This window comes from Corvus moneduloides, chromosome 19, assembly GCF_009650955.1.
Source record: "Corvus moneduloides isolate bCorMon1 chromosome 19, bCorMon1.pri, whole genome shotgun sequence".
NCBI classification, from domain to species: domain Eukaryota; kingdom Metazoa; phylum Chordata; class Aves; order Passeriformes; family Corvidae; genus Corvus; species Corvus moneduloides.
In genome coordinates, this window is record NC_045494.1 from 6,640,626 (window position 1) to 6,667,308 (window position 26,683).

At 52.2% G+C, this 26,683-nt stretch overlaps 1 protein-coding gene across 26 annotated transcripts in view; it reads right to left on the bottom strand.

The window, feature by feature from the left end:
• Positions 1–26,683, bottom strand: part of CACNA1G (calcium voltage-gated channel subunit alpha1 G) — a 146,420-nt gene that overhangs the window by 93,461 nt on the left and 26,276 nt on the right. For all 26 annotated transcript variants that reach the window (XR_004243915.1, XR_004243916.1, XM_032129478.1 and 23 more), the window contains exons 2-3: positions 8,001–8,112; positions 7,373–7,506 (exon numbers count right to left, since the gene is read on the bottom strand). Coding sequence is in view for 24 of the 26 variants with exons in the window: in XM_032129478.1 (XP_031985369.1) it covers positions 7,373–7,506; positions 8,001–8,112 (246 nt within the window). In the remaining 2 variants the exon portion in view is untranslated. The remainder of the gene's footprint in view (positions 1–7,372; positions 7,507–8,000; positions 8,113–26,683) is intronic.

Sequence of the window (26,683 nt, forward strand, 5' to 3'; positions counted from 1 at the left end):
CTGGTGTTACAGCACCGCCAAGCTCAGCCCCAGCCCCAGACTACAGGGTCCACACCTTGCTGGTAACCAACAGCTCAAGTGCCTTGAGAGAACCCAGTATTGGAGAAAAAAATGTCAGTAGAGTTCAGTCACTAAAGAGCAAGTCCAGTGAGAACACCACCAGTCCCCAGCTCTAAGGTCACTTCCCAAGGCAAGGGGAAGCACGGGAAGAATCAATCTGCATCCCTGGCAAGGGAAGATACCCAGGGAGAGCAAATGTCAGGATGTCACCAGCTGGTGAGGTGACAGGTACATTTACCAGCATATATAGCATTTATGCATTGGAAATCTGCAGTGTAAAAGGCTCTTGATGAAGCTTCAATTCAAATGTCATCTCTGCTCAGAGGGGAAGGCGCGATGCCTGTCAGCGCTGCCGCCACCGACCTGGTGCCCAGCCAAGTTAAAGGCTCAGAGAGAAACTCAGCATTAAATAGGATGGATTCACAGCTCGTCAGAGTGATCAGCAACCCCCGATCGCTGGAGTTATTCAGAAGGAAAGCGGAAATATTTAGGACTTTCTAAGAATAAAAGTGGAGCATCTGCAAAGCCAGACGTACAACGGGCTGGTGGTGGGATGCAGAGAGGGAGCTGATGCAAACCTTTGGCAAACGCTTCTCCAAGCAGGAAAACTCCCAAGGCTCAGCTGACAGGCAAAAGGGATGGCTCAGGATGGACCAGGCAGGTGAAATTCATTCCTATTCTGCCTGGAGACAGTGAGTTGGAGCATGCTGGGGTTTCTCTCATGTAAAACCCAAAGCACTGGGAAGGATTTCCTGAGTGCAATGCCAGGCAGCAGCCCTGAGGTAAAGGGCTTTCAAAAGTGATGCTCAGGGCATCACAGGAAGGGTTCAAGGGGCTCTGCTTACCCAGAGAGCCTCTAACAGAGCACAGAAATTCCAGCAAAGCCCTTCTCACACCTAGCCAGCACCGCTTCTCAGACACCCTGCTCTCAGCCCTGACTCTGCTCCAATCCCCGGGATCACTCCTGCTCAGGAAGTAGAAGATGTTGTGAAAACCCAGCAGAGCCACACAGAGAATTTCTGCTGAGGGCGCTTTCCAAGGAAAGCTTGAACTCTCCCCTTTCACAGCTGGGTGCTGGGGATGCTGCACAGCCAGGGGATGTGACCAAGGTCACACGAGGAGCCGGTGGCAAAGCAGCAGTGGCTGCAGGCAGGGCCACTCCCGAGAGCTGCCCACCCCCTGCACACTCAGAGCCCTACACTGCCGGGGAGAGATAGGCTGAGATTTATTCAGCGTTAAAAAGCTTCCAAAAACTGGGCATATAGACACCCTTTATCTACAAAGCACAGCCATCAGTGGGTGATGTTAAGCCATCAGTGCTGGAAAAGACAAGGAGAAATTATTTAGGCGGCGCTGTATCTTCAGAAAGCTGGAATGAAATTTCCCCCTGGCTCTCGCCAGCTTGCTTGTGCTCTGCTTTCACTCAGGGGCTGCGTTTGGAGCCTTGGGAGTCTCACCGCATTCGTGGGTGTTGCTTAATTTTAAAAATACTCATCTCAATCAAGCTGAACAGAAGAAAAAGAATAGCACACAGAGAGCATGAACCCTGCAGCCTGCTGGATCCAGCTGCACCATGTGTCCCAGCCAGGACACTTGACTAATGAGGCTTTTGAAGCAGCAGCAAGTTCAGCTGAAGAACTGAAAGAAACTAAAGAATTACCTTTTTAAAAGTCCTAAAACTTTAAAAAAAACCCAGGCTTTTCACAGGTGGATTTGAGTCAGCTCAGCTGCGAGGGAGACTGCTGAGGGCTTTCTTTTACCCAGCAGGTTTCTGTGAGTCAGGGATGCAGCTCGTTCGGGATGCTCTGCTCCAAAGGCTGTGGGAAGGCAGCACGGAGCACAGAGCATCCACAGCCATGGATTTCATCAGTGCCCAGGTCTTGGCTACCCTTTATCCACCCAAAAGTAACTTAAAACATTAAATTGCACAGCTCAGCCCCAGATACCGAATTCCTGGAGGTTCGTGATGACGAGTGTTGGCTTGATGTTGTTCTGGCTCTTCTGCTCAGAGCAGAAAGCACCTAATTTGGGATTAGTCAGGACATGGTGTGGCCACAGAGAAGGCTCCTAGTTTCCAGGACACTCACATCCACCCTGGAAAGCCCAGGAAAGGGCCAGACTCCTGGGAGCAGGTTTGGTGCAGCTTTCCCTGCTGCCCAGAGGGGCTGTGGCTGCGGCAGTGGCTGCACATTGGGTAATTGCGTGTGCAAATCAGCCTCTTACACGGGCAATTACCCCCCTGTGCTCGCTCGGGGTGCCCAGGCAGCACAGAGGGCACTGCTGCCACGTCCCCATGCGCTGTTCCTCAGATCAGAGGGCTCAACAGAGGCAGAGGGGATGAAAAAGCAGCATTCATCCTGCCTCCCTGTTAGTTTTGTTTTTAAGGGATGAAGAGAGTAATATATGGGGGAAGAACAGCCTTTGCAGTGGGAGGCTGCAGCAGGGGCTCCTGTAGGCAGTCCCACACCAGCTCTTTCTTCCCTGTGTCTGGATCAGGGGGCTGAAACAGCCCCTTGATCAGCTTTGTACAGATAAAATGCCCTTCAGAGGAGCCCTGCCTGCCTGTGGAGCGATCTGGCGCTGCGGGGTGAAGGCCACATGCTGGAAGCTTCACCCAGAGCACTCAGCAGGAATCTTGCTCTGGCTGCTGCAGCCATGGGATCACAGCTCCCCACAGAGACCCGTCTGGCACCATAGCCCTCATTCCAATTTCTGAACTAAAGAGCTTTTCAGACCCCATCCAGGTTTAGATGGAGCAGGGATGGAGTGGGGGCTGCGGCATCTCTTTCTCTCCTGTCACCTATGAACACAACAGGGCTTCCTGCAGCCTATTTCATCCCTGAAATTCAGCGCTCAAAACCAGGAGGGAGAAAGACATCCTTAAAGGTTGTTTATGAAGGCTTCAGTGGAGCTCACTGTTTAATACAGCCTTCAACAGAGGGAGAAAAAAAATATAACAAACATTAGAAATGTTCAGGAAGCAAAGAGAGAAAGAAGTGGTGTCTGTTCCTGAATAAAGCAGGCTGCCAACCACCTCCAGCCCCAGCTCCTCTTCAGTCGTAAGCGAAATATTCCAGAAGTGTTTAACTTTCCTACAAAGTCTTTGAAGAGGCTCGTTACCATTACAATGAGCAAAGCACAAACAGGACTCCTCAGTCTTGGCCAAACAACTGACTGAGCCCGGAGTAACCACAGACCCACACAGCTCAAACAGGGGATGATGCACAGCCCTGCTCAGTGGGGAGCAGAACGTGGGCACAGGAAGGCAGAGAGGAACCCCGTGAGCTCTTACAGCTCCAAATTATCCCCTGGTGTAAAGCTTTCTCATGGGAAAGCAATAAACCATTAGGGATTTTTGTTGTTTTGAGGTTAGAATTATAGAATAGAACCATGAAATCTCCTGAGCTGGAAGGGAACCACAAAGATCAAATCCTAGCTCCTGGCCCTGCACAGGGTAACTCCAAAATCACACCATGGGGTTTTTTGATGAGGATGGCTTAAAGCCTATTTCAATCTACACGGATGCAGAGGTCCATGGAAGTCCTTATCTGAACAAAGCCAGAACAAGCTGTTGTCCTGCAAGCTGCTGGGGCTGCAGCAACGTGTGGGGCTAGGGCTGGCTTCAGCTGAGCAGAAGGGAGATCTCAGTCTGTGGCTACCCTCTTCCCATGGACTGAGCAGAGGAGATGTCCCTGTGCCCTGCTGGGAAGACAGTGGATGCTGGGTCCTACAGTGGCCAGGGAGACACCAAGCCAGGGCACATCTCCATCCCACAGCTCTGGCTCATCAGCCCAAGCCTCAGTCAGCATCAAACAGAAACCACTTCTGCATATTTTGGGATGTAAACAAGCATCCATCCTCAATACATCTGTGTCTTATGCTGGGAGAGGTCAAAATTATATCGAGTCATATTTAGAGGGCAAGAGCTGCTTGCAATGCCTGTTAACCTTGAGAGTGTTCTCTCACAAGCAAACTCCCCAAATCCCCTCCTCTAAAAATAATGCAACATAATGATGCCATTCATCACTTTTTTTTCCATCCCCTTTTTCCCCACACAACTCCATAACCTGCAGCCAAAGCCGTGTTTGCCTGAGCAGGCTTTTGATAGTGCGGCACTATTCTCATCTCCGGCAAGTTTTACTGTAATTACAGAGATGTGTTGCAGACATTACACACTCTACAATTAGCACTAACTGCATTACATTGTCACAAAGAAGTCATTTACTCTCCATGAGTTCGTGAGATTGGTCTGGACAGTTTAACAGAGCTGAGAAGCACTTAATGGCATCCCACAGAAGCGGCCAGCAGGAGCAAGGACAGCATCCAAGAGGCTCTCCCAGCCCTTCAAGAGGCAGATTTGGGGCAAAAATGCACAAAAAGGCTTCTCCACAATGATAACCTCTGTCAGGTCTAGAAAGTTCTCAAAGAATGGGCAAGATAAAATGCCACAAGTTTGATTTTTTGGGGGGGAGGGAGGCGGTGTGGGTTGAAGCCTGTTCTAAACTGGGGGCGGCTGGGAAGGATTTCTACGGATGCTGTGCCCGTGGGAGTGTGCAGCCCCAGTATGACATGCTTTCCCCACCTGATGCCCCACAGACATAGTTTGCTGCTTCTCCTCTCCCCTCACATCACTTTCTGCAGCCCATGGGAAGAGAAGTGGCAGGGAAAGGAGGAGAGCAGGAGCTCGGGGTCCTGCTGGGTACTGGGGAGCTCACACTCTGCTGCTGCTTTCTTCCTTCCGTGTCTTGCACATAAAAGGCAGAGAAAAAAACCAAAGTTGCTCCATTGTGGTCACCTGGACCACATGGAAACCTCAGTCTCCTCCCCTGGCATTTTGCTGGGGAGCCTGGTTGAGGCCCTTATGTGAGACCTCCATAAAACACGTGACTCGCTTTATCTGGTATCTAAGCAAACCCAGCTGGGTTGTCAGGATTGCCCTGGCACATCCTCTCCAGGGCCCCAGTTTGGCTCTGGCCTCTTTCCTGACACCTGCTCAGGTGCAGAATTCCTCCACGCAGAGTTCAGCTCCTCCCTTGCTCCTGTGCTCTGCTGTGAGCACCACGGGCTGGGAGCTCATTGGGGTAATTTGCCCTGTCTGGGAACCAAAGAGCTGCACTAAGGGCTACCTAAAGAACTTCCCTCTGTCTGGTTGGGATTTGACCCTGCAGCTCTTTTATCCCTTATCCCTTACGGTGTTTTTTACCTATATCTTAGATCTACTAAGGGCTTGAGTCCCTTACTTTTTTCTCTGCTACAGCAGTGGCCCACTCCTGCAGCCCCTTTGGCTTTCCCTGGCACTCAGCAGGCCCTCCAGGATTGAAGCAATGCTCTGAGTAGGATGCAGCACTTCAGAATGGATGGGCTAGGGTTGGAGGAGAGCACAAGGGCGCAAAAGGGAGCAGAGAAAGCCAGTGCTGAGGGAGGAGAGGCTGTTTTATATTTAAATCCCATTCGATCCTTTGCCAGCCAAATTGATTTTGACGGGACCCAGATGGGAACAGTTCATGCACGTGGAGGAAAGAGCCATCACTTAGTGAGAGGCAAAGCTGACCTGGCAGAAGGCACGAGAGGGTCAGGCTGCCATGCTGCAAAAAACCTCTGCAGCAAAAAAACGTCTCTGCATGTCAGGGGTGGGGGAGCAGCTGCTGCAGGGTGGGGATCTGTGGCTCTGCCCAGGAAGGAGATGACCCTCACACACCAAACACCTGGCTGGGTGCAGTAGGTGTGCAGAGATTTCTTCGCTTAAGCAAAGAGAAGTGATATTTTGGCATAGGAATAAGGATGGTCCCTGCTGGTGTCCCTCTAGAGGGAGGTCCCATCATGGTGGAGTCCCCACAGAAGCACATCAGGGATAAGTCTGGCTCCAAAGGCTTTGCAAGTTCAACAGGCAAAGGCAGGACCAGGCTGGGAGGGGAAGGTGGCAGCACCCCAGGAACAGCCCAGCATCTGTGACCATGCTTCCCCAGATGGGATGTCCAGCCTTGCTTGGGTTGGGCTCTTCATCACAATTAATTCCAGTAAAAGACATAATAAACCGGAAGAAATAAAGGTGGCTTAGCAAGCTCCAGCCCTTGGATGTGCTGCTGGCACTGCTACAACCCTCCGAGACCTGATTGGACCTGTGGTCCCTTCTTGTCCAACGTCCTGTCACTGCTGTCCCTAACATTGTTCAGACATTTCAGGAGGAAACTTCGAGCCTTCTCCTAAACCGAGGAGCCAGAGGCTGGTGGGGCTGGTAAGCAGGAGATTGTGGCCTCCTGCAGAAGACAGGTTTATGAGGAAAATTATAGCTCCTGGGTCTGAAGCTCACTGCATCTTTCACCTCTGCAGCAATGAATTTTTCAAGCTAAGGATGCACTGGGAGACCTGGCACCTCTGTTTTACTTCTTCCAGCTGACTGCCAGAGGAATGGGCCATGTCCCTGTGAGGCCAGCAATGGACCAAAAGCAAAACTCACCAAGGTGTTGCCCCTTTTTGAGCCACATCAAACCCATGCCAGGTCTGGGAGGGGCCTTTGCTTCTTTCCAAGAAAAGAAAAGCTGGGAGGGGCCTCTGCTTCTTTCCAAGAAAATCTAGTAAATTCGATCCCTAGCTCTATCAAAAGAGGAAAAAACCCACTGTTTTCCCAAAGGTCTTGGGGCTCTTGAGGCAGGGAGGGGAGGCGAGGGCCAGCAAGAGATTCGTGTGTCAAAGAAACTCAGCTCGCTGGCCGCTGGCCAAGGACTTTTCATGTGGATTTCCAGCCTCTGCCAGGAGACTCTCGGGTGCTGGAAGAGGCTTTAACTCAAACCAGGTGCCTCTGAAAGGAAAACACTCAGAAAGGCAAACGTGGTTGCTTTCCCTCAAGAAAAAAAATAGGTATATATATAATGAGGGCAATCGTGAGCATTTCAGTGAAGATCCTTCCTGGCACAGCCTTCTGTGCTCCCAACCGCCCACTCCAGCCATGGAAACTGAAACCTTTGGTGGGCTGGAGGGAGGAGAGCCAAGCCCAGCGCCCAGCAAGGAGCCCCAGGGCACAGGCTGGTCCAAATCCACCACAAACAACTTTTGTCACCCTGCCCTGCTCTCTCCGTGAGCTGAGCATCAGCTCTCCCTCAAGCTACTGAGAGCACCAGAGGGGCAGCTGCAGCTCAGGAGTGATCCCTGCTGGGAAGCTGAGATGGACAACACCAACAGCACCGACACCCAGCCGGCCCCAGCCTTCACTGCTGCAAACCAGCTGCTCCCCCAAATCCAGTGCTTGCCAAGCAGAGCCTTAAATAACAACAGAGAGACTCAGGAAGAAGAGGAGCTGCCTCCCCAGACTTACCCTGCAATGACGATGAAGAAGTCCAGGCGGTTCCACGTGTCTCCCAGGTAGCATTTCTTCCCAAAAATGCCCAGCGCGATCATTTTGACAATCATTTCCACAGCAAAGAAGGCAAAGATGAAGTCGTCAAAGCTCTGCAAAAGAAAGGAAGGGAAGAGGGATGCTCCTGCACACTTGCACAAGGGAGGGAATTAGAAGACCTGAGTCCAGCAAGGTCTCCTCTTGCACCACTGAAAGCTAAATCCCTGGGAAGAAGCTGTGCTGAGAGCAGCCCTCTCTCTTCCCAGCCCAGATGGCCCAACAGCACCCACAGTGCCAGGATAACAGGACAAGCATATTTTGGCCTCTGCTTGCACTGTCTGCTAGATGGTTGGCCTTCCCAAGCACTCCAAGAAAGGCTTGGCTAGGCTGGGGCTGGCACAGCCTGGCAGGGGTTTTGCCTGACAGCACTGTGTGTTCTCATCCCAGCACCAAAACCAGCATTTTCCAGGTGCTGACAGGACAGACAGTGCAGGCAGGACCTGCCATCCTGGGACACAAGGCAACCATGGCTGGACCCAGCTCAGTCCTTCCCTCTCCACATCAACCTCAGGCTGCTCTTGAGCTTCCAGAAGCTCCGGGGCCGTACCTGGAGGATCCTGCAGCGTGGTGAGTCGCAGGCGATGTCCTCGCAGGGGTGGAACATGCCCAGTGTCACGCAGTTGAGCAGGATCACCAGCATGCTGACCCTCTCAAACCACCTGCACACACCCGTCAAGGAGGCAATGGACCCAGAGGTGTATCCACGAGAAGCCACTGCTGAATTGGAAAGGTTTCCATGGCCTTTAAGGCCAGGAGCAGACCAGCTTCCCCATGTTAGGTGCTATCTGGGTTTGCATGTTTAGATCCCTGCACGTGTTCTCCCCGTGCTGCCATCAGTGGCTACAGCTGATGTGAAAACCATTCTAAAATGGAAGTTGCATGGCAAGAGTGCTGAGTGCTTATGTGATGGATTAAAACATTAAATTAAATGAGCAATATCAACTTTTAGAAAAAAACTAAAAAACCCCACACCATTAATTTCCTCTCCTGGCGTTTTACAGAAAAGCACTTTAACAACATTACAATTTCTATTAACCATGTCACAGCTTATCCCAGGGGCGTTTCCCTGAAGCCACTGCTTGAACTTTCATTCCCATTCCAAATTAAGACTGCCAAAACCATTAATGAACTGCCTAAAAGCCTTTAAGTGAGGGCCAGCAGAGCCCATTCCCTACCCTGCCTCCTGCCTCTCAGAGCAATTTTTAAAGAGTTGAGCTGCTGGGACAGACGCTGGATGCACTTTTGGGGCAGAATAAAGTGTGCTGCTGCAGCACATCCCCATAGGGATGGTTCAAACCTGGTACCCAATTCCTGCATCCTTCTGGGGGCATTTCCAGGCTGCCTGGAGCACAGAGATGGGAAATCCAGACGCTGGTTCAATGTGGTGCTGGGGTTATCTTCCAGCCTAGCATGAGAAACACCCTCTCGATTGCCAGAACCCACAGGCAGCAGGGCCGTGCTCCTGCCTGGGTGCCAGCAGCAGCTTCCATGCTCCAGGAAAATAAGCGTGGCCCCTGTCAGACGAGAGTTTTCACTGCAACACGGCAGCGGGTGGTGTCGGGGAGCTCGTGCTGTAGCGTTATCTGCCTGGGGAAGGGGAAGGTGAGGATGAATCAGCAGGTGCCTCCCTACCGGGCACGCGGGGCTGGGGCTGGCAGTTCCCACCACCCATCCTGGGCAAATTCCTGGAAAACCACATGGGGCTGAGTCACAGTTTGGTTGTCAGCAATCTGGATCTTTTAATCGGGAGAAATGTTTACAGGATATCAGGATAGACATTCCAACTGTCAAGTTGGGGCTATGGGCTGGAATATTTAGCCAAAATATAGTCCGTGGAGGGCAGACAGAGGAGGGGGCAGCTCCTGAAGGGAATCCCCAACTTGAGGGGCTGGGAAGATCCCCCAGCAGAACCAGCCGTGTCCAGGGCTCTGCCAGCAAGAAACTGCAAAGCCCTTGGGAACATAAAGAATTAAAGAAAACACCCTGTAAGATCCCAAAGGGGTGACAGAAGGAATGTCACCTGCATGCACTGTGCAAGATACGCAGCAGCGAAGTGAGGAGGTCCCAGGGCAGCCAGGTTGGTTGGGTCAAAACCTACAGAGACAGATGGACACCTCCCCAGCCAGGCAAAGATCCATTCAAATTCTTCTGTGGCAGTGGACAAGAGCCTTCACTGGACATGGATCTCGTCCACACACTCCATCCCAGCTGGGGATGCTTTTGCCCCAGTGGGCAGCTAGAGACTGCAAACTCCTGGGCAAGCAGAGAAGGGCACACAACCATGGTGGGCACCAGCTTGGAGCCACTCTGATCTCATCTCCTCTCTGTCCAAGACCCAGCACAGCCCTAACGCTGGCCCAGGGCAGCTGAGCAGAGCCAAGCCCACCACAGTCCCATGTCCAGCACAGAGGGACGAGCAAGGGCTGAAATGGAGGAGCCCAGGATGGCACCAAAGACACCCTCCCTGTCCTTCCCTGGCACGCCACAGTCTGCAAAGCCTCAGGTGCCCCTCAATACTCATTATAGTGCTGGCACTGGCACCGGTGACTGATTGCAAGGGGAGGGAAGCCGGGAGACTGCAGCCCCCCGAGATGCCACAGCCTGCCCCACATAGGGCACCAGCTGTGGCCAGCAGGGAGATTGGGGAACCAGCACCACATCTGTACCCCTAAGAGGGTCACCGTGGTGCAGCCAGCAGCCCCCACCTGCCCAAAGACACGCTGCCCCGGGCCAGCGCCCCATCTTGGCACAGCCACAGCCTCCCCCAGGCTGCCCACCGTGCCAATGGTGAAGGTCCTCCCATCCTATCCTGTCCCCCCCCCAGGGCTGCCCTCCCCACACCCCAACTCCTCTTGCAGGAACAAACATCTGCAGGCAGGAAAACAGCCTGGAGAGGGAGGGGGGCCCAGGGTGCGGGAGGGGTGTTTATTTGCTGACGGCAGAGGTTTTTTTTCCCAAATTTAACTGCAGACCCACTTATCAGCACATCACTCCCTGGAGCACATACATTTCAGTCCAATATAACACTTCACCCTGATTAAATATTCCCGGGACAGGCACCCCAGCAGTGCTGAGGGCAGTATGTTAATGTGCAGCTGATAGATCAGAAGGTTGGGGGGGTGTTATTATTTTTTTTTCCGCCTCTTTTTTTTTTTTTCCAGCTGAATGAAACTTCAAGCTCTTTCTTCTGCTAATGGGATTTTCAGAGACACACAAAGTGCTGCTGGCTATGGCTTTGTACCGACCCTCCTTTGAGCCAGAGGCTGACAAAGGGAAACTCTTCAATTAGCAAAAGCAGAAGGTGCCTTTTTGAATGCTTCTCATTGCTGCAGTGCAGGCAGGGAAGGGGCAAAGGGGCTTTGGGGAAGCACCAGAGACAGTGTTGGTCCCTGGCCAGCAGTTCAGGTGAGGAGGAGAATACTTGAAAGGAGGGGCAGAGGTGGCACTGCCACCACCCCAGTGTCAAGCTGAGCCCACAGCCCTCACTGCATGAGATAAACGTTTGCTGGGAGCAGAGCTGGCCCTCAGGGTCCTGCCCCCTCCTCACGCCAAGCAGCGCTGATATTTAAAAGAAAAAGGATTAATAATGGGGTTAATGCCCACACAACAGGTGATCACCCCATGCACCCCACCCCATGGGTGTCAGAAAGTCACCACTTTTCAGGGTCACTTGCTCATCCCAGCTTATTCTTAAAAATCCACATTTTTACCATCAATGTGCTCAAGGCAGGCAGCCAAAATCCTCACAGATTCTTTTCAACTAAAAAAAAAATCTGTTTCCATCACACAGAAAATTGCAGTAACACTTCTGTTGTAACCTGACTCTTAAAATTCATAAGATAAAGAGAACAAAAGAATAAAAGAAGGAAAATGTCCAGAAGTCACTCACTTGTTCCTAAAGGAGCCCTTTCACAGAGCAAGAGCCCTCAGCCCCTTCCCACCACCGGCGCTCCCAGTGCCACCTGCCTGTGCTCCACAGCACCTGACCTTCCGTAATTAAGAGGCAAGAGCCCCAGATTCAATTAGCCAGCACTACCCAGCCTAATATAATTAAAAGAGAAAGATATTGCATTACACTCACTATGATTTGGTTGCAGGAGTTTGGATCAAATTCACCGGCAAGTGAATTAAATCGGGAGCTGCTGCCTGAGGGCAGCGGTCACCAGGTGAGATGCTCTGCCCAGCTGCATCCCGGGTTCTCTCCGAGGAGCTGGAGCACTTGCACTGCTCCTGGTCGCCTCTTTGGCTTGGGGGTGGGGTGAGCAGGCACCTCTGCACCCCAGAGATGGGGGTTTGTTTCCCTGGATGTGCCACTGACCGAGCCGAGTACGGCGGGCAGCGTTTGGAGATGCTCTGCAGGGACACACACTCTTCCATGGGATTAATATTTACTCCTTCCCTTGATGCTTTGCTGTTCCCAGGTAGCTCTCACCACTCCCCTTCTCCTCCTTCCCTGCATCCCTCTCTCTCCTTCCCTGACCCCTCCTAGCACTCTCTGGCAAAGCAGCAGCTCCAAGGAAACGTGCTGCCCATCCTGCCATTGCTGGGAGCTGGGGTGGGACGGGGTGGGACAGCACATGTGGCACACCCGCCCGGCAAGCACATGGGAGCAGGGCTCCGTGGGCAACGGGAGGCAGCCCTGCAGCACCAGGGGCTGCAGGTTTGGACCACACAATGAAACTCAACCATAGGAACGCATCAAACCCCCTGGATCCGGCCAGGTGACACAGGGCTCTGTCTGCTGCCTGTTTTTTAGGGCAAGGAGTAGTTGTTCAGACCCAGAGATCACATCCAGGACCAAGTCCCCCATCAGCATCCACAGCCATCACTTCTGTGCCAGGAGAAGCCTTCACTCACTGGGACAGCGGCTGGGATTTGACAAATGTGTGGAAAGCGCTGGCAAGGCCTGGAAATTTTTGTGCAAATGTGATGTGAAAATTGGGTTGAAATGACAGCCTTCCCCTGCAGTGTCACCAAGTCCCACCAGCTTAGGATTGACACCGGGATAAGCTGCAGACGTTAATGAGAGTGGAGTTTTAGGCTTCATTCATATCATCAATTCCAGAAATAGCCCCTTTGACAGGAGCATAATGGCACTTCCAGGGCCTGGCCTTTGGGGGGGTGGGAGGAGGCAGGGATTAAAATCCTAAAACATTAATTTAGGCTGTTTGCAAGGGAAGTTAAAAGTCCTCAGAATTAATTAATCTGCCTCACAGATGGAAATAATAACCCCTTCCCAGCTTTGCCTCTGACTGCACCAGGCCAACAGGAAAAGGCTCTTCATGTCATACCCAGGTAAAGGTTATAGGATTCCCATCACAATCCTGGACATTTAATTAGATTTTTTTTTTCCCTACCATATTCCTTTGAAAGCAAGACCGGCCTCTGTATTTCGTTTTCTGCATTTGCAGGAAGCATTTCCACCTCCGTGGATGCAGCAATGCTAGAGGTGCTCTCAAAGTATCTCCACCCAGTGAATCCACTTCCCCAACCTGCAGCCGAGCCCTGGCAGGGATCTGCCCCCAGTGTCACTGTAACATGGTCTCTGCTCCACAGCTTTGCCCTCCCAGATGCTTTTCCAGGCCTGGTCCCTCCCATCCCTCCGAGGGACACAAGCACAGGATGAAGCAGGGAAGATGCTGCAGGTTTACAGCCCTTCCTGCAGCGTCACAGCACCCCAGCAGCAGCAGCAGACCTGCTTTTCCCTGGCAGGATGGAAAAGCCGCTGCAGGCACAGCAGCCCCGGCACGCTCACGGCACACGTGTGATGGAGCACTTGCCTCCTGCCCTGCGCTCCACAGGGATTTGTGCCAGGAGAGTCCCATCACCAGGGCATTCCTGGAAAGCAAAGCTGAGAGGCTCCTCTGGTGGGGCTGCACAAAGGGGTTTAAAAATTCAAGCACTGCTCAGAGAGTGTTTCCATTTCCACCGCGTCTGCCCTATCCTGGGTCACTGCAGCTGGCAGGCTGAGGACACACTGCCAGGAGCTGGCATGACCCCACTGAGCCTGGCATATCCCCATCCACAAGCTCTGAGCCGGGAAAAAGCCAGGCAGGAGCATCCCTGTCTCGTCACTGCTCTGCAGCTCTTCAAAACCGCTTCCCTCCCAGCGCAGACAGACCCAGGAGGTTCTTTTAATTCATGCAGCTTCACAATTAAACCTGGGAAACCAAAACAGGGCAATTATTCATGGCAGTGTTTTTGGAAATGTCATCTCTAATTCATTTTGGCTTGCAGATGTTCAAAGGGATGCACTGCTGGCTGCTTCCCTCTGCCAGGAAAGGCAGGACCACGGAGTCCCCAATGGCCCAGTAACACATAACAGGGATTGTAAAGCCTGAAAGTGGAGGAAAAGAGGGATTTCAGGGAGCAATCATCTTATCATCCTTCTCCCAAGGACTTAGAATCAGCACTGTCAGCTGCAGGCGGAGATGCTTTCCTCTGCCTGTGAGATGCAGCCACCTCTGAAGGGAGAGGTAGGATTTGATCAGCAGTGTGGAAGAGCCCTGTTCAGCCACCCAGGTGATGAGGCAAAGAATGATGCTGTATTTAGAGGGGATGAAGAGTGACCAAAAAGGTTGTTTGGTCAAAAAAAAAAGAATTTAAACCCTGTTGAGGTTGTTATTTGTCTTACTGTTTCGGAATTGTTTCCTCGTAACCTTTTAGGTTTGTACTTGAAGGGTTTTTTTCCCAGCAACCAAAAGGGTTTAAAATCTTATTGCTTAAAGAGAGAAAAAAAAAAGAAGATAAAAAAATCCTGCGAGCTGAGTGGCTTGCATAATCTCCAAACTTCAGGAGCTGGAGCTTTTAAGAAAAGCCCTACATATCGCTTGCAATTAACTCCTGAGCTGGGAGGGCTCAGCTGCTGGCAGCCCGGCCCTGGGACCAGCATCTGCAAGGATGGGTGCTTTAATAAAATAAATATAATATAAAATAATATAATATAAAGTAATAAAATGTCAAGCAAAAGCACTTTAGGCTGAATTTTTTTTGGCTTCTCATCCCAGTCCTCCTCTCCTCCTTGCGCTTGTTTCAGCAACAAGGGCAGTGACCAAAAGAAATGAACCTGTGCAAGAGTCAGTGAGTGGCCCCCAGCCCTGGTCCAGCAAGATGGGTCAGGTGGGAGCCCCATGGAGCTCACCAGCTCTTTCACCAGCCAATGCCATGTGCTGGGACCCCAGCTCCCACTGCTCTGCCTCTCTTGGAGGGAAGAGCAGAAGAGAAGAAGGTGAAGCCTCACTCACTCAAGCTGAGCTCTGCAGAAGCTTCAACTTCCCCCAAACTCCTCCCAACAGCTTGGCACCTTCAGCCAGGTGGCCCAGGGACAGGCTCTCTTCCCATTCACCCCACCAGAGCGGGGCTGCAGAGGTGGGAGCGTGTCCTTATCCTCTTCCCAGACCTGTCTCTCCCAGCTCCTGGCTCAGCCTCCGCACCAGGCATCACCTCTCGTGACAGAGCCAGGGGATGGGCTCCCTCCCAGCAGCTTCACACGTGGCATTAACAAAGATGTTGTCCTGAACAGTAAAATCCTTCCTAATGGCCAGCTCTTCCACAGGGAGGCCGGGGCTACCAGTTAAAATACTCTCAATATGCCAAAGCCATTGCTGAGGCTCAGTAACTTATTTAAGACCTTTTCCCCCACCACACCTTATAAAGTGCACAGTGGATGGACACTAAACCCCCAAATATTTATACTTAAACTCACTCACTGTAAGCTGTCCCTTAATAACACCTGCCCCTAAAGCTCAGCAGTGCCAGTTGCTCTTCAGGACACATCCATGGCACCCAGCAGTGCCACCCCTCACAATGCACAGCCCCAGCCACGCTCCAGGACGGAGGAACACCCACGGAAACCCAGGGAAATGCTGCAGCACAGGCAGATGCATCTTCCCCTGCTGCTCACACCTCGTGCAGAGCTGCCAGAGGCACGTCTTCCTCACTAAGGGGCTCCGGATATTTGGGATACTATTAAGTTTCTGCCATCCCTGATTCTGCTTGCTGCTACACACAAGACAAAAACTGTTATGCAAGGCTGCCTAAACAAGTTGCAGTGAAATCTTTGTAACATCCTACACCGACACATAGTTGGGATATGTCACATATTTGTCTTATTTTGTTCCTTCTTTGTCCTTTTTTTAGTCTCCTTCTACTTTTTCCCCCTTGGAAGTACGCTGGTTCCCATGGAAACAGTGATGTTATGGGTATGGACAGAGCTCCAGTGACGTCCACAAGTTCAGTATAAAAGCAGATTTATGTAACAGTTGGCAAAATGAAGGAATTGAAGGGATGGCTCTGCATGGCCACACGTGTGGCATCAGGACTGCCGTGCCAAGGAGATTGTGCTGGTCAGGCAAGTTCACGCTGGAGTGGGAAAGAATGACAGGACAGGGAGGAGGAGTTCCCAGACTCACGGGAAGCTGGATGAGGATAAAACTAGTCCTAAGCATGTATACCTACATAAATTTTTTATCTATGTTTATTTATTTATATTTTAATATTGATGTAATTCCTTGAAGAGCATCTCTCACCCTCCGCTGCTGGAGCAGAGAGTAGATGAGATGCAGGGTACTGACCCTGGGAACAGAAACTCTCCTGCCTGCGCTCACTGGGAGCTGCAGGAGCACAGCCTGGTCCTTGCTGCTGCCCCAGCCCCAGGATGGAGGCAGTAGCTGACAGTGCCTGGCTCCTTGGCCAGGGAAGGAGATCCCCTGTGAGCCAGACCTGCCTGAAGCGGGAAGGGGAGCATCGTCAGGAGGCTCCTGCAGGCTTCAAAGCCTGAGCAAATCAGGCACATTTCCTCTTTTTTGCAAACCTGTGATTTAAATCCCTTCCTAGGGCAGCGCACAGATGGAGGGGATGTCTCTCCTCTTCCTCCTCCTCCTCCACCATCAGTCCCCAAGGAAGAAGCCCGAACAGCTTCCAAAATGAGGCATTGCCATGCCCGGAGACGTGCCACCTTGAACCCCCGCTTCCCGCAGAGGCTTGGCTGGCAGGCACCACACTGCACGGAGCCAAAACCTCCAAAAATCAATGTATTAATAAAGCCAGGGAAGTGACAGGCTGATTACAGTCCCACTGCATCCCAGGGACATGCTGGGGAGAACAAGCCTGTGCTAATTGTCCTGGCAGCTCCTCTGCTTCCCTTATGATCCCTGACGAGCTCACTCTCTGCTCCCACCAACACTGGCTTAACCCTCCTTTTGCCAGGAAAACTCTGTGCCCATCCCTGCAAAGCCAAAATATTCCTTGTGGAGCCGAAATATTCCCTGTGAAGCCGAAATATTCCCTGTGAAGATCAGCACCCTGCCTGTCACAGGTGAAACAGGTTCTCTGCCTGCCTCCACAGATCTCTACCCTGGGGACCACTCTCTCCCATGCCAGCCACATCCTGCTGGAGGATGCAGCCCCCCAAGCCCCCCAAACTCCCATATGAGCTCAAACCCAATCCCAGCCTATTAAATAGACACAAGGCAAGTGCATGAAAGATTCATCCAGGGCAGGGAATGTCATCGGGAGCAGTGCAGGAGATGGAAGAGTTCTGCAGGAGCATCACCACCTCTGCTGATTAATCCAGCACATCCCTAATCACCCAAACAAGTGGATGGCAGGATGGCACCGAGTGAGGATCACGAAACCTGGTGAACACAGGGAGAGATAGAAATTACAGCTGGTCTGCATGTTCCCTACAGCAATCCCAGCTGGATCTTGGGTAGAGGGAGAGGGAATTCCTTCTGCTGACTGAGGGCCAGGGGAAACCTTGGAGGACGAGATGCTGGTGAGCAAGCTAAACAAACAACCCCATTTCCATCCCAGACACATGACCTGTTTCTACCCTGCCCCGGCCTTCCACTCAGCCCATTCCCATTCATCCACAGACACTGGGCAAGGGATGCTCACGGGCAGAATGTGAGAGACAGGGAAATGACAGCATGGGGCAGGAGCCCTGGAGGGAACCCTCCAGAGAGGCAGAGTGTGCACCCTAAAGCACAGCACAGCCCTCAGCAGCAGACCCCACACTGCCAGAGCCACAGAGTCATCACCAAGATGTCCCAAAAGGCAAATAGGGGTGGGGACATTCCACAGCACCTTCCGTCCACTCTCTTTCACCAAGCAGGGAAACGTGTCCGCTGCACTGAGGCAAACACCTTCCAAGGCCCCTAGAGAAGCTCACGCTCTGGGGTTTGTCCTTTTTGCACTCTCCAAGTGGGCAGTGTGGGGCTTGGGGGAGGAAAAAGGGAGACAGGAGGAGAGGCAGAGTTCTGGCTGAGTGGCTCCAAGAGTAGCCAAAAGCAGCCGGCTCTTGGCCACATCTGCTGCAGCTGTGCCCTTCGTGTCCCCAGCACAGTATTTTGATTGCAAAAGGGTACAAGCTCAAAGTCCCTGAGGAAACCTGGCCAAGCCTCACAAAAAGCTCAGAGGACAAATCCAAGGACAAACCCAGGAATAATTTTAACCCTGTGGAAGAAGACAGGCCAGAAGGGCCCCTTATCATCACTTCTGCAGGGTCCAAATGGCTGAAAGCAGAGTTGGGGGACACAGACCCCATGTCCCCACACCTTATCCTTTCCCCTTCACTGCTGCCCTGACCCAGGGACACTGGCCAGGGGCATGCCCAGGAGTTTCAGAGGGCAATGCCTGACTTGCTGTGATTGGAAGGGTAGCTGAGGGAGAGCCTCCTTTGAGGAAACCCTTCCCTGGGAGCTGTGCCTGACCATGGGAGAAGCAAGCCCTTCCCACTTAAAGGTTGGCATTAGCCAATGCTGGGTACAACTTTCCATTGAGAGTGTTGCTGGAGAAATACAGCTTTGGGGCGACTCAAACCACCCACCAATTTTTGTGTATGTTTTCTTACCCGGCAAGTTGAGGGAAAAAGAATATTAAAGAAATTATGTTTACAAAGCCTGAACATGATGATGATTTTCCAAATGGCCTGCTAAAGTGTTTCATTTAGAAACTGAGCCAATGTTTCCTTTATAAAAAAAAAAAAATCAATGTAAAATACAATATTTTGTTGCAGGTTAAGTACTAATTAGACTGGAACCATCTTACACACTTTGGGTTTTGAAGTCTACGATCAATAAAAATAAGAAAAATAGCGGTTTTCAGTGAAAGCAACACAGAGCTTTCACAACGGGGATAAGCGGCAAGGAAGTCATTCTGCAGGTGGGGAAATGGAGGCCAAGGCTACCCCAGTCCACAATCCCTGCCTTTTTCCCTGCATGGAAGAGGCTGCAGCCAGTCCGTGACTGCACTGGGAGATGCTGGTGCGCCTGACTCCATTTTTGAGGTGTCTACAAGGAACACTCCTCTGCGGGAATGGAAACATCCTGACACCACATCAAAATCCAGCAGTGACTAAAATCCATCCCTGGCTTATGTGGAACGACCGGGAGCAGGAAGCTGCTCTCCCCAGGGCTGAGCCACCGTGGGCAGCGGGAGCTGGAGCAGGCTGAGGGACTCAGCAGGGTTGGGTGTTTGGTCTAACTGAACCCTGTGGGCAAATCCATGGCAGGAACTCATGGATTAGCATCTCGCTGGCAGAGGAGAAGGAGGGAGGTGGTAGAGGAAGGAAGAAGCAGGAAGATTAGGGTTGGGATGGTGCTCAGTATGGGAGCCAAGCTCTGCTGTGGCACTTGCATGGACACAGGAGGGGATGCCACCCCAAAACACCTCCCAGTCTCACACACCCACACAGCTGCAGCCAGGACAAACAGGGCAAGACCAGCCTAAAAGCAGAGCTCATCCCACATGCTCCAGCCCAAACCCTGGCCTGCACTCAGATTGATGTCCTATACCTGCCACACCCCACTGCCCAAAAACCAAAGGCAGACATGGAGGGAAGGAGTACAGCCCCAAGAAGCAGCAGGGGCTCCACTGCAGGGTTTGTGTGATGGATGGTAGATGAAATATCTCAAGTCTTAGAAAAGATGACAGAAGTGGCTATTTTGTAGAAGTTAAGGTACATCCTATGGAATCTGCCTGCAGGGATGGTGCTGCCCCTGGTTTCTTCTCCCCAGGCAAGGGCAGTGGCCGGAGAGGGGCACAGAGTCAGCCGTGTCCTCTACTCCTGTAATTCCCTGCCTGCAACCTGCTTGCTGCTAGTGGTAACCCAATTTGTGCTCCGTGTGATCCTGGCATTCCCAGGGGAAACAGACCAGTCCTGCCTTCCCTCCAGGCAAGGAAAGCCAAGGAGGAGGAGGAGGCCTGGCTGGCAGCGGGGGCAGCTTCCCACCTTCCCAACAGGCAAGATGCAGGCAGCGCTTCAGAGCTTCCCGGGGGTTTGGGGCATCGCACCAGTTTGATGCTTTCAGCTTCATGACAGCGTGTTGACGTCTCCTTGCAAAGATGGGAAGTGGGAACAGACAGGGAGTGGGGTGAGCACAGGGCTGGCTGCCTGGGGTGGCAGGAAAGGGAACAAGATGGGACATGGCACCAGGGATGCTCATCCTGCTCCCAGCATTTGAAGATCCCTCTGGGTATCCCAAGGTGCTGCTACCACAGGGAGGGGGCTTTTCTTCCCAAGGATCAGGTAGACAAGCTTGCCAGGGTGCAGGGATATGCACTCATGTGGGGTAGCACCCACAGGGCTGAGGGGTGCAGGAGACTCTCAGGGAGAACCATTCCAGTGCTGCCACCCCGCAGTGGCACTGGCAGGGATCTGGCCAGCGCCCTCCCACTGGCATGACTCAAGTGGGAATTTATTAAACACAAAACACCCTATTTAATTAGTGTCAGGCTTCAACAGCAGCTGACAATAGCCAGGAAGTTCAGTGAGAGGATGGCACATCATCTGTAATGCCTTGAAGGGGCTCTGGCAGCAGCCAGGGACCCGCTCTGACCCCTACTTCTCCTCCCGTGCTGGCAGCACTGACAGTGTGGTGTCACAGAGTCAAACCTCTACAAAGGGAGAGCAGGGACTGAGCCACTGCCACCTCCTAGAGCCTGTCACCTGTGTCAAAACATGGCATTTAAAACGGATTTATTCCATTCGTTCATTCCTGCAGAATAAGCCCCAGAGCCTGCTGGGTGCCCACTGTCCTGGGAGCTGCTTGGTGTTGGAGAGAAATCAGGCAGAGAGACCCTGGCAGCTGCAGAGGCTCCATTTCCACATCCCTTCCACAGCTCATCTTTACTGAGATAGCTGGGAACAAGGCTGGTTTGAGCACATTTGGGTGGAAATTGTCACTTTGAGGGTCTTTATCCTGCCATGAGCCCTGCCAAGGGGGACTGGGCACCTTCGGTGCAGATGCCCTGACCCTCACAATCAGCAGCTGCTGGGCTGGGATGGAGGTGAGAAACATTCTTGGCACTCAGCCCCCAGTAAGAAGCAATTCATCCTTTCCTCTCCAAAACCTTTACTAGACCCTGCTCCTGCAGCTGGATCTGGCCCCACACACTGCATTGTCCTGGAACAGCCCCAGGCTGCTTTGGACAAGCCTCACTCAAGGCATTTGGTCACTTCAGGAACCTTAACCCAAATGATTTCTAATGCTTTGGATCTCCCAAAAAGCTTCATGAAAAATGTACCCAACTCCCCAGGTTCCCAGTCTCCTGCACATCATCTGAGCCTCCCTCACTTTGGCTTAGGAAAAGCAGCAAGGACGACCTCTGGTATTCCAAAATACCCTTGGAGCTGTTCAGTGCCAGCCCATTCAATCGTGTCCTCGCTGGGAGCCCAAGGCCAGCACCACTTGCTTTGGAGCTCAGTAGGGACCAACCCACAACCAGCTAAAAGCCACAAAGAGTCCTGATATTCAGGCACTCACAGCCCAGCACATAACTACGGGATCAAGGTGAAAAATTCTGCTCCAACCACCCACAAGGATTAGAAGGCAGGAGAGAGGAGACAGTACAAAGCCAGCCCTTTGGTTTGGCACACCAGAAACACAATGGGCATTCCTAAGTCCAGGTCTGGAGTCAAACCTCAGACTTTTTTTCCTTTTTTTTTGTGTTTTTGCCCCCCTCTCTGCATGTGACTCATCCTGAGGTGGCATCTCCAGCCAGCACACAGCTCCTGATGAGCTGCTATTGATTTACTCCATGTGCGGACAAGCTTATTGGGGAATAAGGGTGCCTTGTTCCTGCTCCAGGACCCACGTGTCCCTGCACATGGAGTTAATTAAGAAAGAGCTCTGGGTGTAGGCAAGCCCTCCTCAAGCCCCAGAACCCACCAAGGGCACGCAGCCCACCATAACCCACCCCTGGCACCCTCCACGCCCCCGCCCCAGACTCTGGGTGATGCTCAGCAGGTGTGACAGGAGTGTTGGGGTTGGGGTGACAGCCCCAGGGAAGGGCCCTGCAGCCCTGCCCTGCTCCCCCAGCCCAGACACAAACATGGGCTCTCCCAAAACCTTGCAAAGGGCAGCTCCTCCCAGCCAGCAGCGCACTCTGGCAGGAGGCTGTAATGGGAGCAAAGCGCTTTAAAATTTAATGTGGAACAAAAGAATTTCCACAAAATAAAAATTGCAGTTTCTCTTCCATTAATAAGATATTACAAGCCTCGCTAAAGAGGCTGCAGTCTCCAGCTCCTGCCCTTTGCTGTCCTGTCTCCCTTTCCATCACAGCCTCATCATCCACTCCTGCTCCTTGTGCACTTCTCACTCCTGCTCTCTGTGGTGAAAACTCTCTGAAACAGCCAAGAAAGCTCAAACTTCCCCATCTCAGCCCATCGCCAGTACCTCTCTCCAATCCCGTGTGATTTCATCATCTGCCCTCTAATGCAAAATGGATGTTCTAACAAATAAACTGAAAAGCAACAAAGAAGCCGAAAATAAAGCCATCAAGCACGGGACCGATGTACGTTTGTCTCCTTTCTAATCCCATTATTGCTTTGAAACGAGCTCTAGATATTAGTGCTCCCTCATTAACAGCTGCTCTGGTTTCCCTCTGAACCCCAGAGACTGGACCCTAATGAATTTTGCAGCCAGAAAAAGTGTTTTTTAACCACAACAACAGCAACACAGACAGAAACTCAGATCACGGCATCTCGCAGCACTAATATTTATCTTTTCTCTAAGCCTGCAAGGAGACAAGACATTTTGGCTGAGGAGAGGAGGTGCAGAAGAAGCATGTGCATGTATGGAGCCGAGTGGGACATGGATGCTTTCAGGCACAATCCACTTACACCTCATAAAATTCTCATTGCTTTTGCCTGGAACAAGCGCAGTGACCGCACCAGGCCGTACTAAAAGTGCCGGAATATTCTGCAGCAGGCGCCGGAATGCCGCTGTCCCGGCACAGCTCAGGTCCAGGGATGCTCAGGAGAGAAGCACATCCTTGCAACCTGGGGTATCAAATGCCTCATTTTATAGTGTAGGAGATTTTGGGGGAGATTTTGATCTCCTCTGCAACACTGCAAAGTGCAACCAAATCGATTCCCTCAGGACTCTGTCCTTCCTCGTGTCCCGGTACAGGGCAGCACTCTCGGATGTCCCTACTCTTCTTACTGAGTGCTGAAGCTAGAGAAAAGCAGCCCTGGGGCTTCCCGGGGAGTATTTTCAAGCGGAATGGCCTGGGGGAGCCGCCGCAGCTCCCAGCCCCTTCCCTCAGCAGCAATGCTCTGTAGGTGCTGAGGGACCCTGCTGCAGTCAGGGGATGCGAGGTTTCCCTGCTGCATCTCCATCTCTGCCAGCTGGGAGGGGACATGGAAGGGCTCAGCACTTCATTTCCCCACAAGCCCCCCGTACTGAGGGGCTGGGGGCTCCCATCATTCCCCCAGTCATTCCCAGTCCTGTGCCTGTTCCAGCACTCCTGTCTTTGGCTGTGAACTGTTGCTCTGACTGAGCTCAAAATGCTCCGGGGACAGCGAGCACTGCCAGCAAATACATTAGTGAGAGCAAAGCAGCTGGGGGAAAGGAGATCAGCTCTGTGCATCTTGCCAGGCTGCTTTTCTCCTGCCTTCCCTCTCGGCAGCTGTAAATACGGAGAACTGAGCCTGATTAGAGGTTTCTGTCCCGATCAAGGGGACTTCTGTATGTCCTAATTCATTTTCCCCTGATCTGGTCTTTCCCATCCCATCTGTGTCACGGCCACAGTTCCTCCTGCCCTCAGTGCCAGCAGGCCAGGAGGTGCATTTCAGGCATTCTGAGCAGGAGCTATCTCTAAATGACAAGAAAGCAAAGGCCGGTGGGTTTCCCACAAGAGTAGCCACCTGCAAGAGGAGTTGCTTCCCACTGAGCACCAAGAGGGCCGGGCAGCCCTGCTGGCAATGCCCACGGTCCTGCAGCACAGAGGATCATGTCCAGGCTGAATAAAACGGGCAAGGAGCAAAGAATCAGGCCTGGGACCATCGGGCAGTGAGTAGAAAGCAAAATGCCAAAGCCTGGGTGCCTTTTCCCCGCCAGTGCTGCTGGGTGCCCAGCACCCTGCTCCTGCTGAGGGCAAATATTGCCCCGCATTGTGGGTCCCCAGGGCTCTGGCAGGGGCAATCAGGCAGGAATCTGCCAGCACCAGCAGTGACCAGAGGAGCCGGATTCGTGCTTCAGCCCTGCCTGTCACACTGCGAGCTCCATCCTGAAGCAATGCAGATTTGGGATGGAGGAGTCTCAGGGGCACCTGATGGCTCTGGACATGCCCAGCCCAGCTAGCCCTCTTCAGAGGGAAGTGGTTTTGCAGGAGGACCAAACCAAACTAAAGCAAGCTATGGCATGCAGAGGAGAAGATGCAGGTGCCGGGGCTGGGACCAGCCCTTGGTCACAGGAAATATTTATTGCAATTCTCACTCATCAGACAGACCTTGATCACAAAAAAGGAGTTGGTGCTCTACACACATAATTACATTATAATTTGTTCTTGCACACAGAGAGGTGCACAAGGGCTGTCCAAGGATGCAAAACACTAAGACAGGTATTTTGCCCTCTCCTCACATCACCACCCAGCCAGCATCTCCCCAAGGGTCCCCACTGCCCCTGCACCATAAGCTCTGGGAAGTATCTTCCCAGGCTGGGCAGGCATTTTGGGAACAGGTAACACTTCTCAGCACAACCCACCAGCCCCCATTTGTCCTCAGGTTCAACTTGTTCAGCTTTAGGATCCCAGCTAAGCCCACCTAATTCAAAGTTCCACTTCTGCAAGCATTTCCCCGCTCATTCCTGGTGATACTGACCCCGGAGACCTGGCAGACTGCTCAGCTGGGAAAGAGAGATCACGTTTTCCTTTCAAGGGCTTTGGGGTTATATTTGGGCAGCAGGAGCAGGATGGGAGCTGAGAGCAGCAGCCTCAGCCTCAGCACCACTGCAGAGGTGGGAGATGGTCCATGCACTGCCAAGAGCATCCCTGTGCAATTCCCCAGCCCTGGGGCAGCTCAGCTGCTCAGGACAATGCAGGTCCTTAACTCATTTCCTTCTTTTCCTTCACCATCTCCACTATTTATTACTAAATACATTTCAGTGGTTGGGGTGTGATAACAGGGCTGAAAAGCCTGGATTGCTTCTGTTTCCCAGACCCAGAGGGATCCAATCCCTGTCCCCAAGAGCCACCAAAGGATCTGAACTCACATGGCTACAGCAAGGCTGCCCCAAACAGAAACTCTCTATTTTTCTCTTAAATTCAAAGAAATTCAGATAAATTCCTTCTCATTAGTTTCATCTTATCCTAAATCTGAGCAAGGCTCATTGTTACAGTGCCAAACTAAGGGAAGGAGGCTCCCTCTCCAGACCCAGGCCACCTTTGCAGACCTACGGAGCCTGACTTGTTCCAGGTTTCACCCTGGAGACTTGACCAGCAGCCTATTAAAATCAGGTCATTTATTTAGGTACTTAGATCTGGACTTCAAATAGCTAAAATTAGTCAGGAAAGTTGCACTTTTCAGGCTTTCTCATCCCATGCCTCAGTTTCTAAAACCAGGGAAGAGAAGAACAATTATTTCTCTCCAACCCTTTCGAAAGCACTTGGAGATCTTCAGATGACAGCGCGATTTGGTGCAGACGTATTCATTATTCTTCCCCTCCATGGAGCAGTGTTAAATCTTTCTCCATATAAAGTCATTTTCTAAATTAGGTAAAGACGGTGAGTTTTGCACTGAGCACATGTGGATATTTTTATAAAATGTTTAAAACTTCTCGTCTGACTTTTTCTTCCCTTGAAGGACAACGTACCGAATTAAACCCTTCTGTGACCCCATTTCATTTCACCCTCGAGGAGTTCTCAGCAAGACTTTGCCAAAAAGTAACATTAGCGAGTTCTCTTCCTCACAGATCACAAATGGCAAAGTTTGGCCTCATGTGCTGTTTGGGCTCAGTGGGAAGAAGGGGGCTGGGGATGCTCTGGGACAGCCCCCAAAGGGTTTAACACATTGCTTTTGCTACTCAGAACCAGACAGGCGAGTCCACAAGAATCCCACAGGAGCTGCTGTCACAAATGGAGCCTCCAGCTCATCTCCAGTTTCCATCCCTGCCTTGTTCTGCTCGGCTAGAAATGCTGCCAAAGCGGCTGTGTGGCCGCTGGCTCCACTCCCCAAAATGTGCACCCTGATGGAATAACCTGTGGTAGGTCCCAGGCCAGAGGGAGGATACTGTCCTCACTCAGGTGGGCAGGACTGGGTGTCCCCACCTACCCCGGGTCCAGGGCTGGGGACAGGCACCCACCTGCAGAGGGTGTGACCCTGAGACTAACCTTCCAAATTCCCTCCTGGAGAGGGGATTTTTTTCCCTGCTAATAGAGGGTTGTATTGCTGGTAGTGATAGAGAAGGGATAGAAGAGCCCTTTCCATCTAGTCCTTCACTGGGAAATTCATCCCCTATAGGGAGCTTGGCTGGGGACACGCTCCCCGGCTCTGAGGCACGGGTGCAGGAGGAGCCTGGCTCCCCACACGCCTGGCATCAGGAAAACAAGACACAGTTGTGTCCAAGGAGATAGGCCCAAAGCCAGGAGGACAGAAATGAAAAGCTGGAAGTGGCACCGGACCGGCCAGGGAGCTATTCCTGCCAGGTGCTCCCCATGGCCTGCTGGCTGCACTGGGGCTGCAGAGCACAGATGGATCCTAAGCCCAGACAGCAAACACAGGAAAGGTCACCCCTGCCAGCCCAGCAAGCTGGAGCAAAACCGACACTCTGTCAACAGGGAAAGGTTTGAGGTGAAGCAAAATAAAACATCGATGCCAAGAAACGTGCCTGCACAGGGCTTTGGGAAGGTTTGGTGTCTCGGCCAGCAGCGGCTGGAAGGGGGGTCACAGGGGACACTCTGTCACCAACCAGCTTCAGACTTCAGATGGCAAAACCCTTTGGCTGTCCC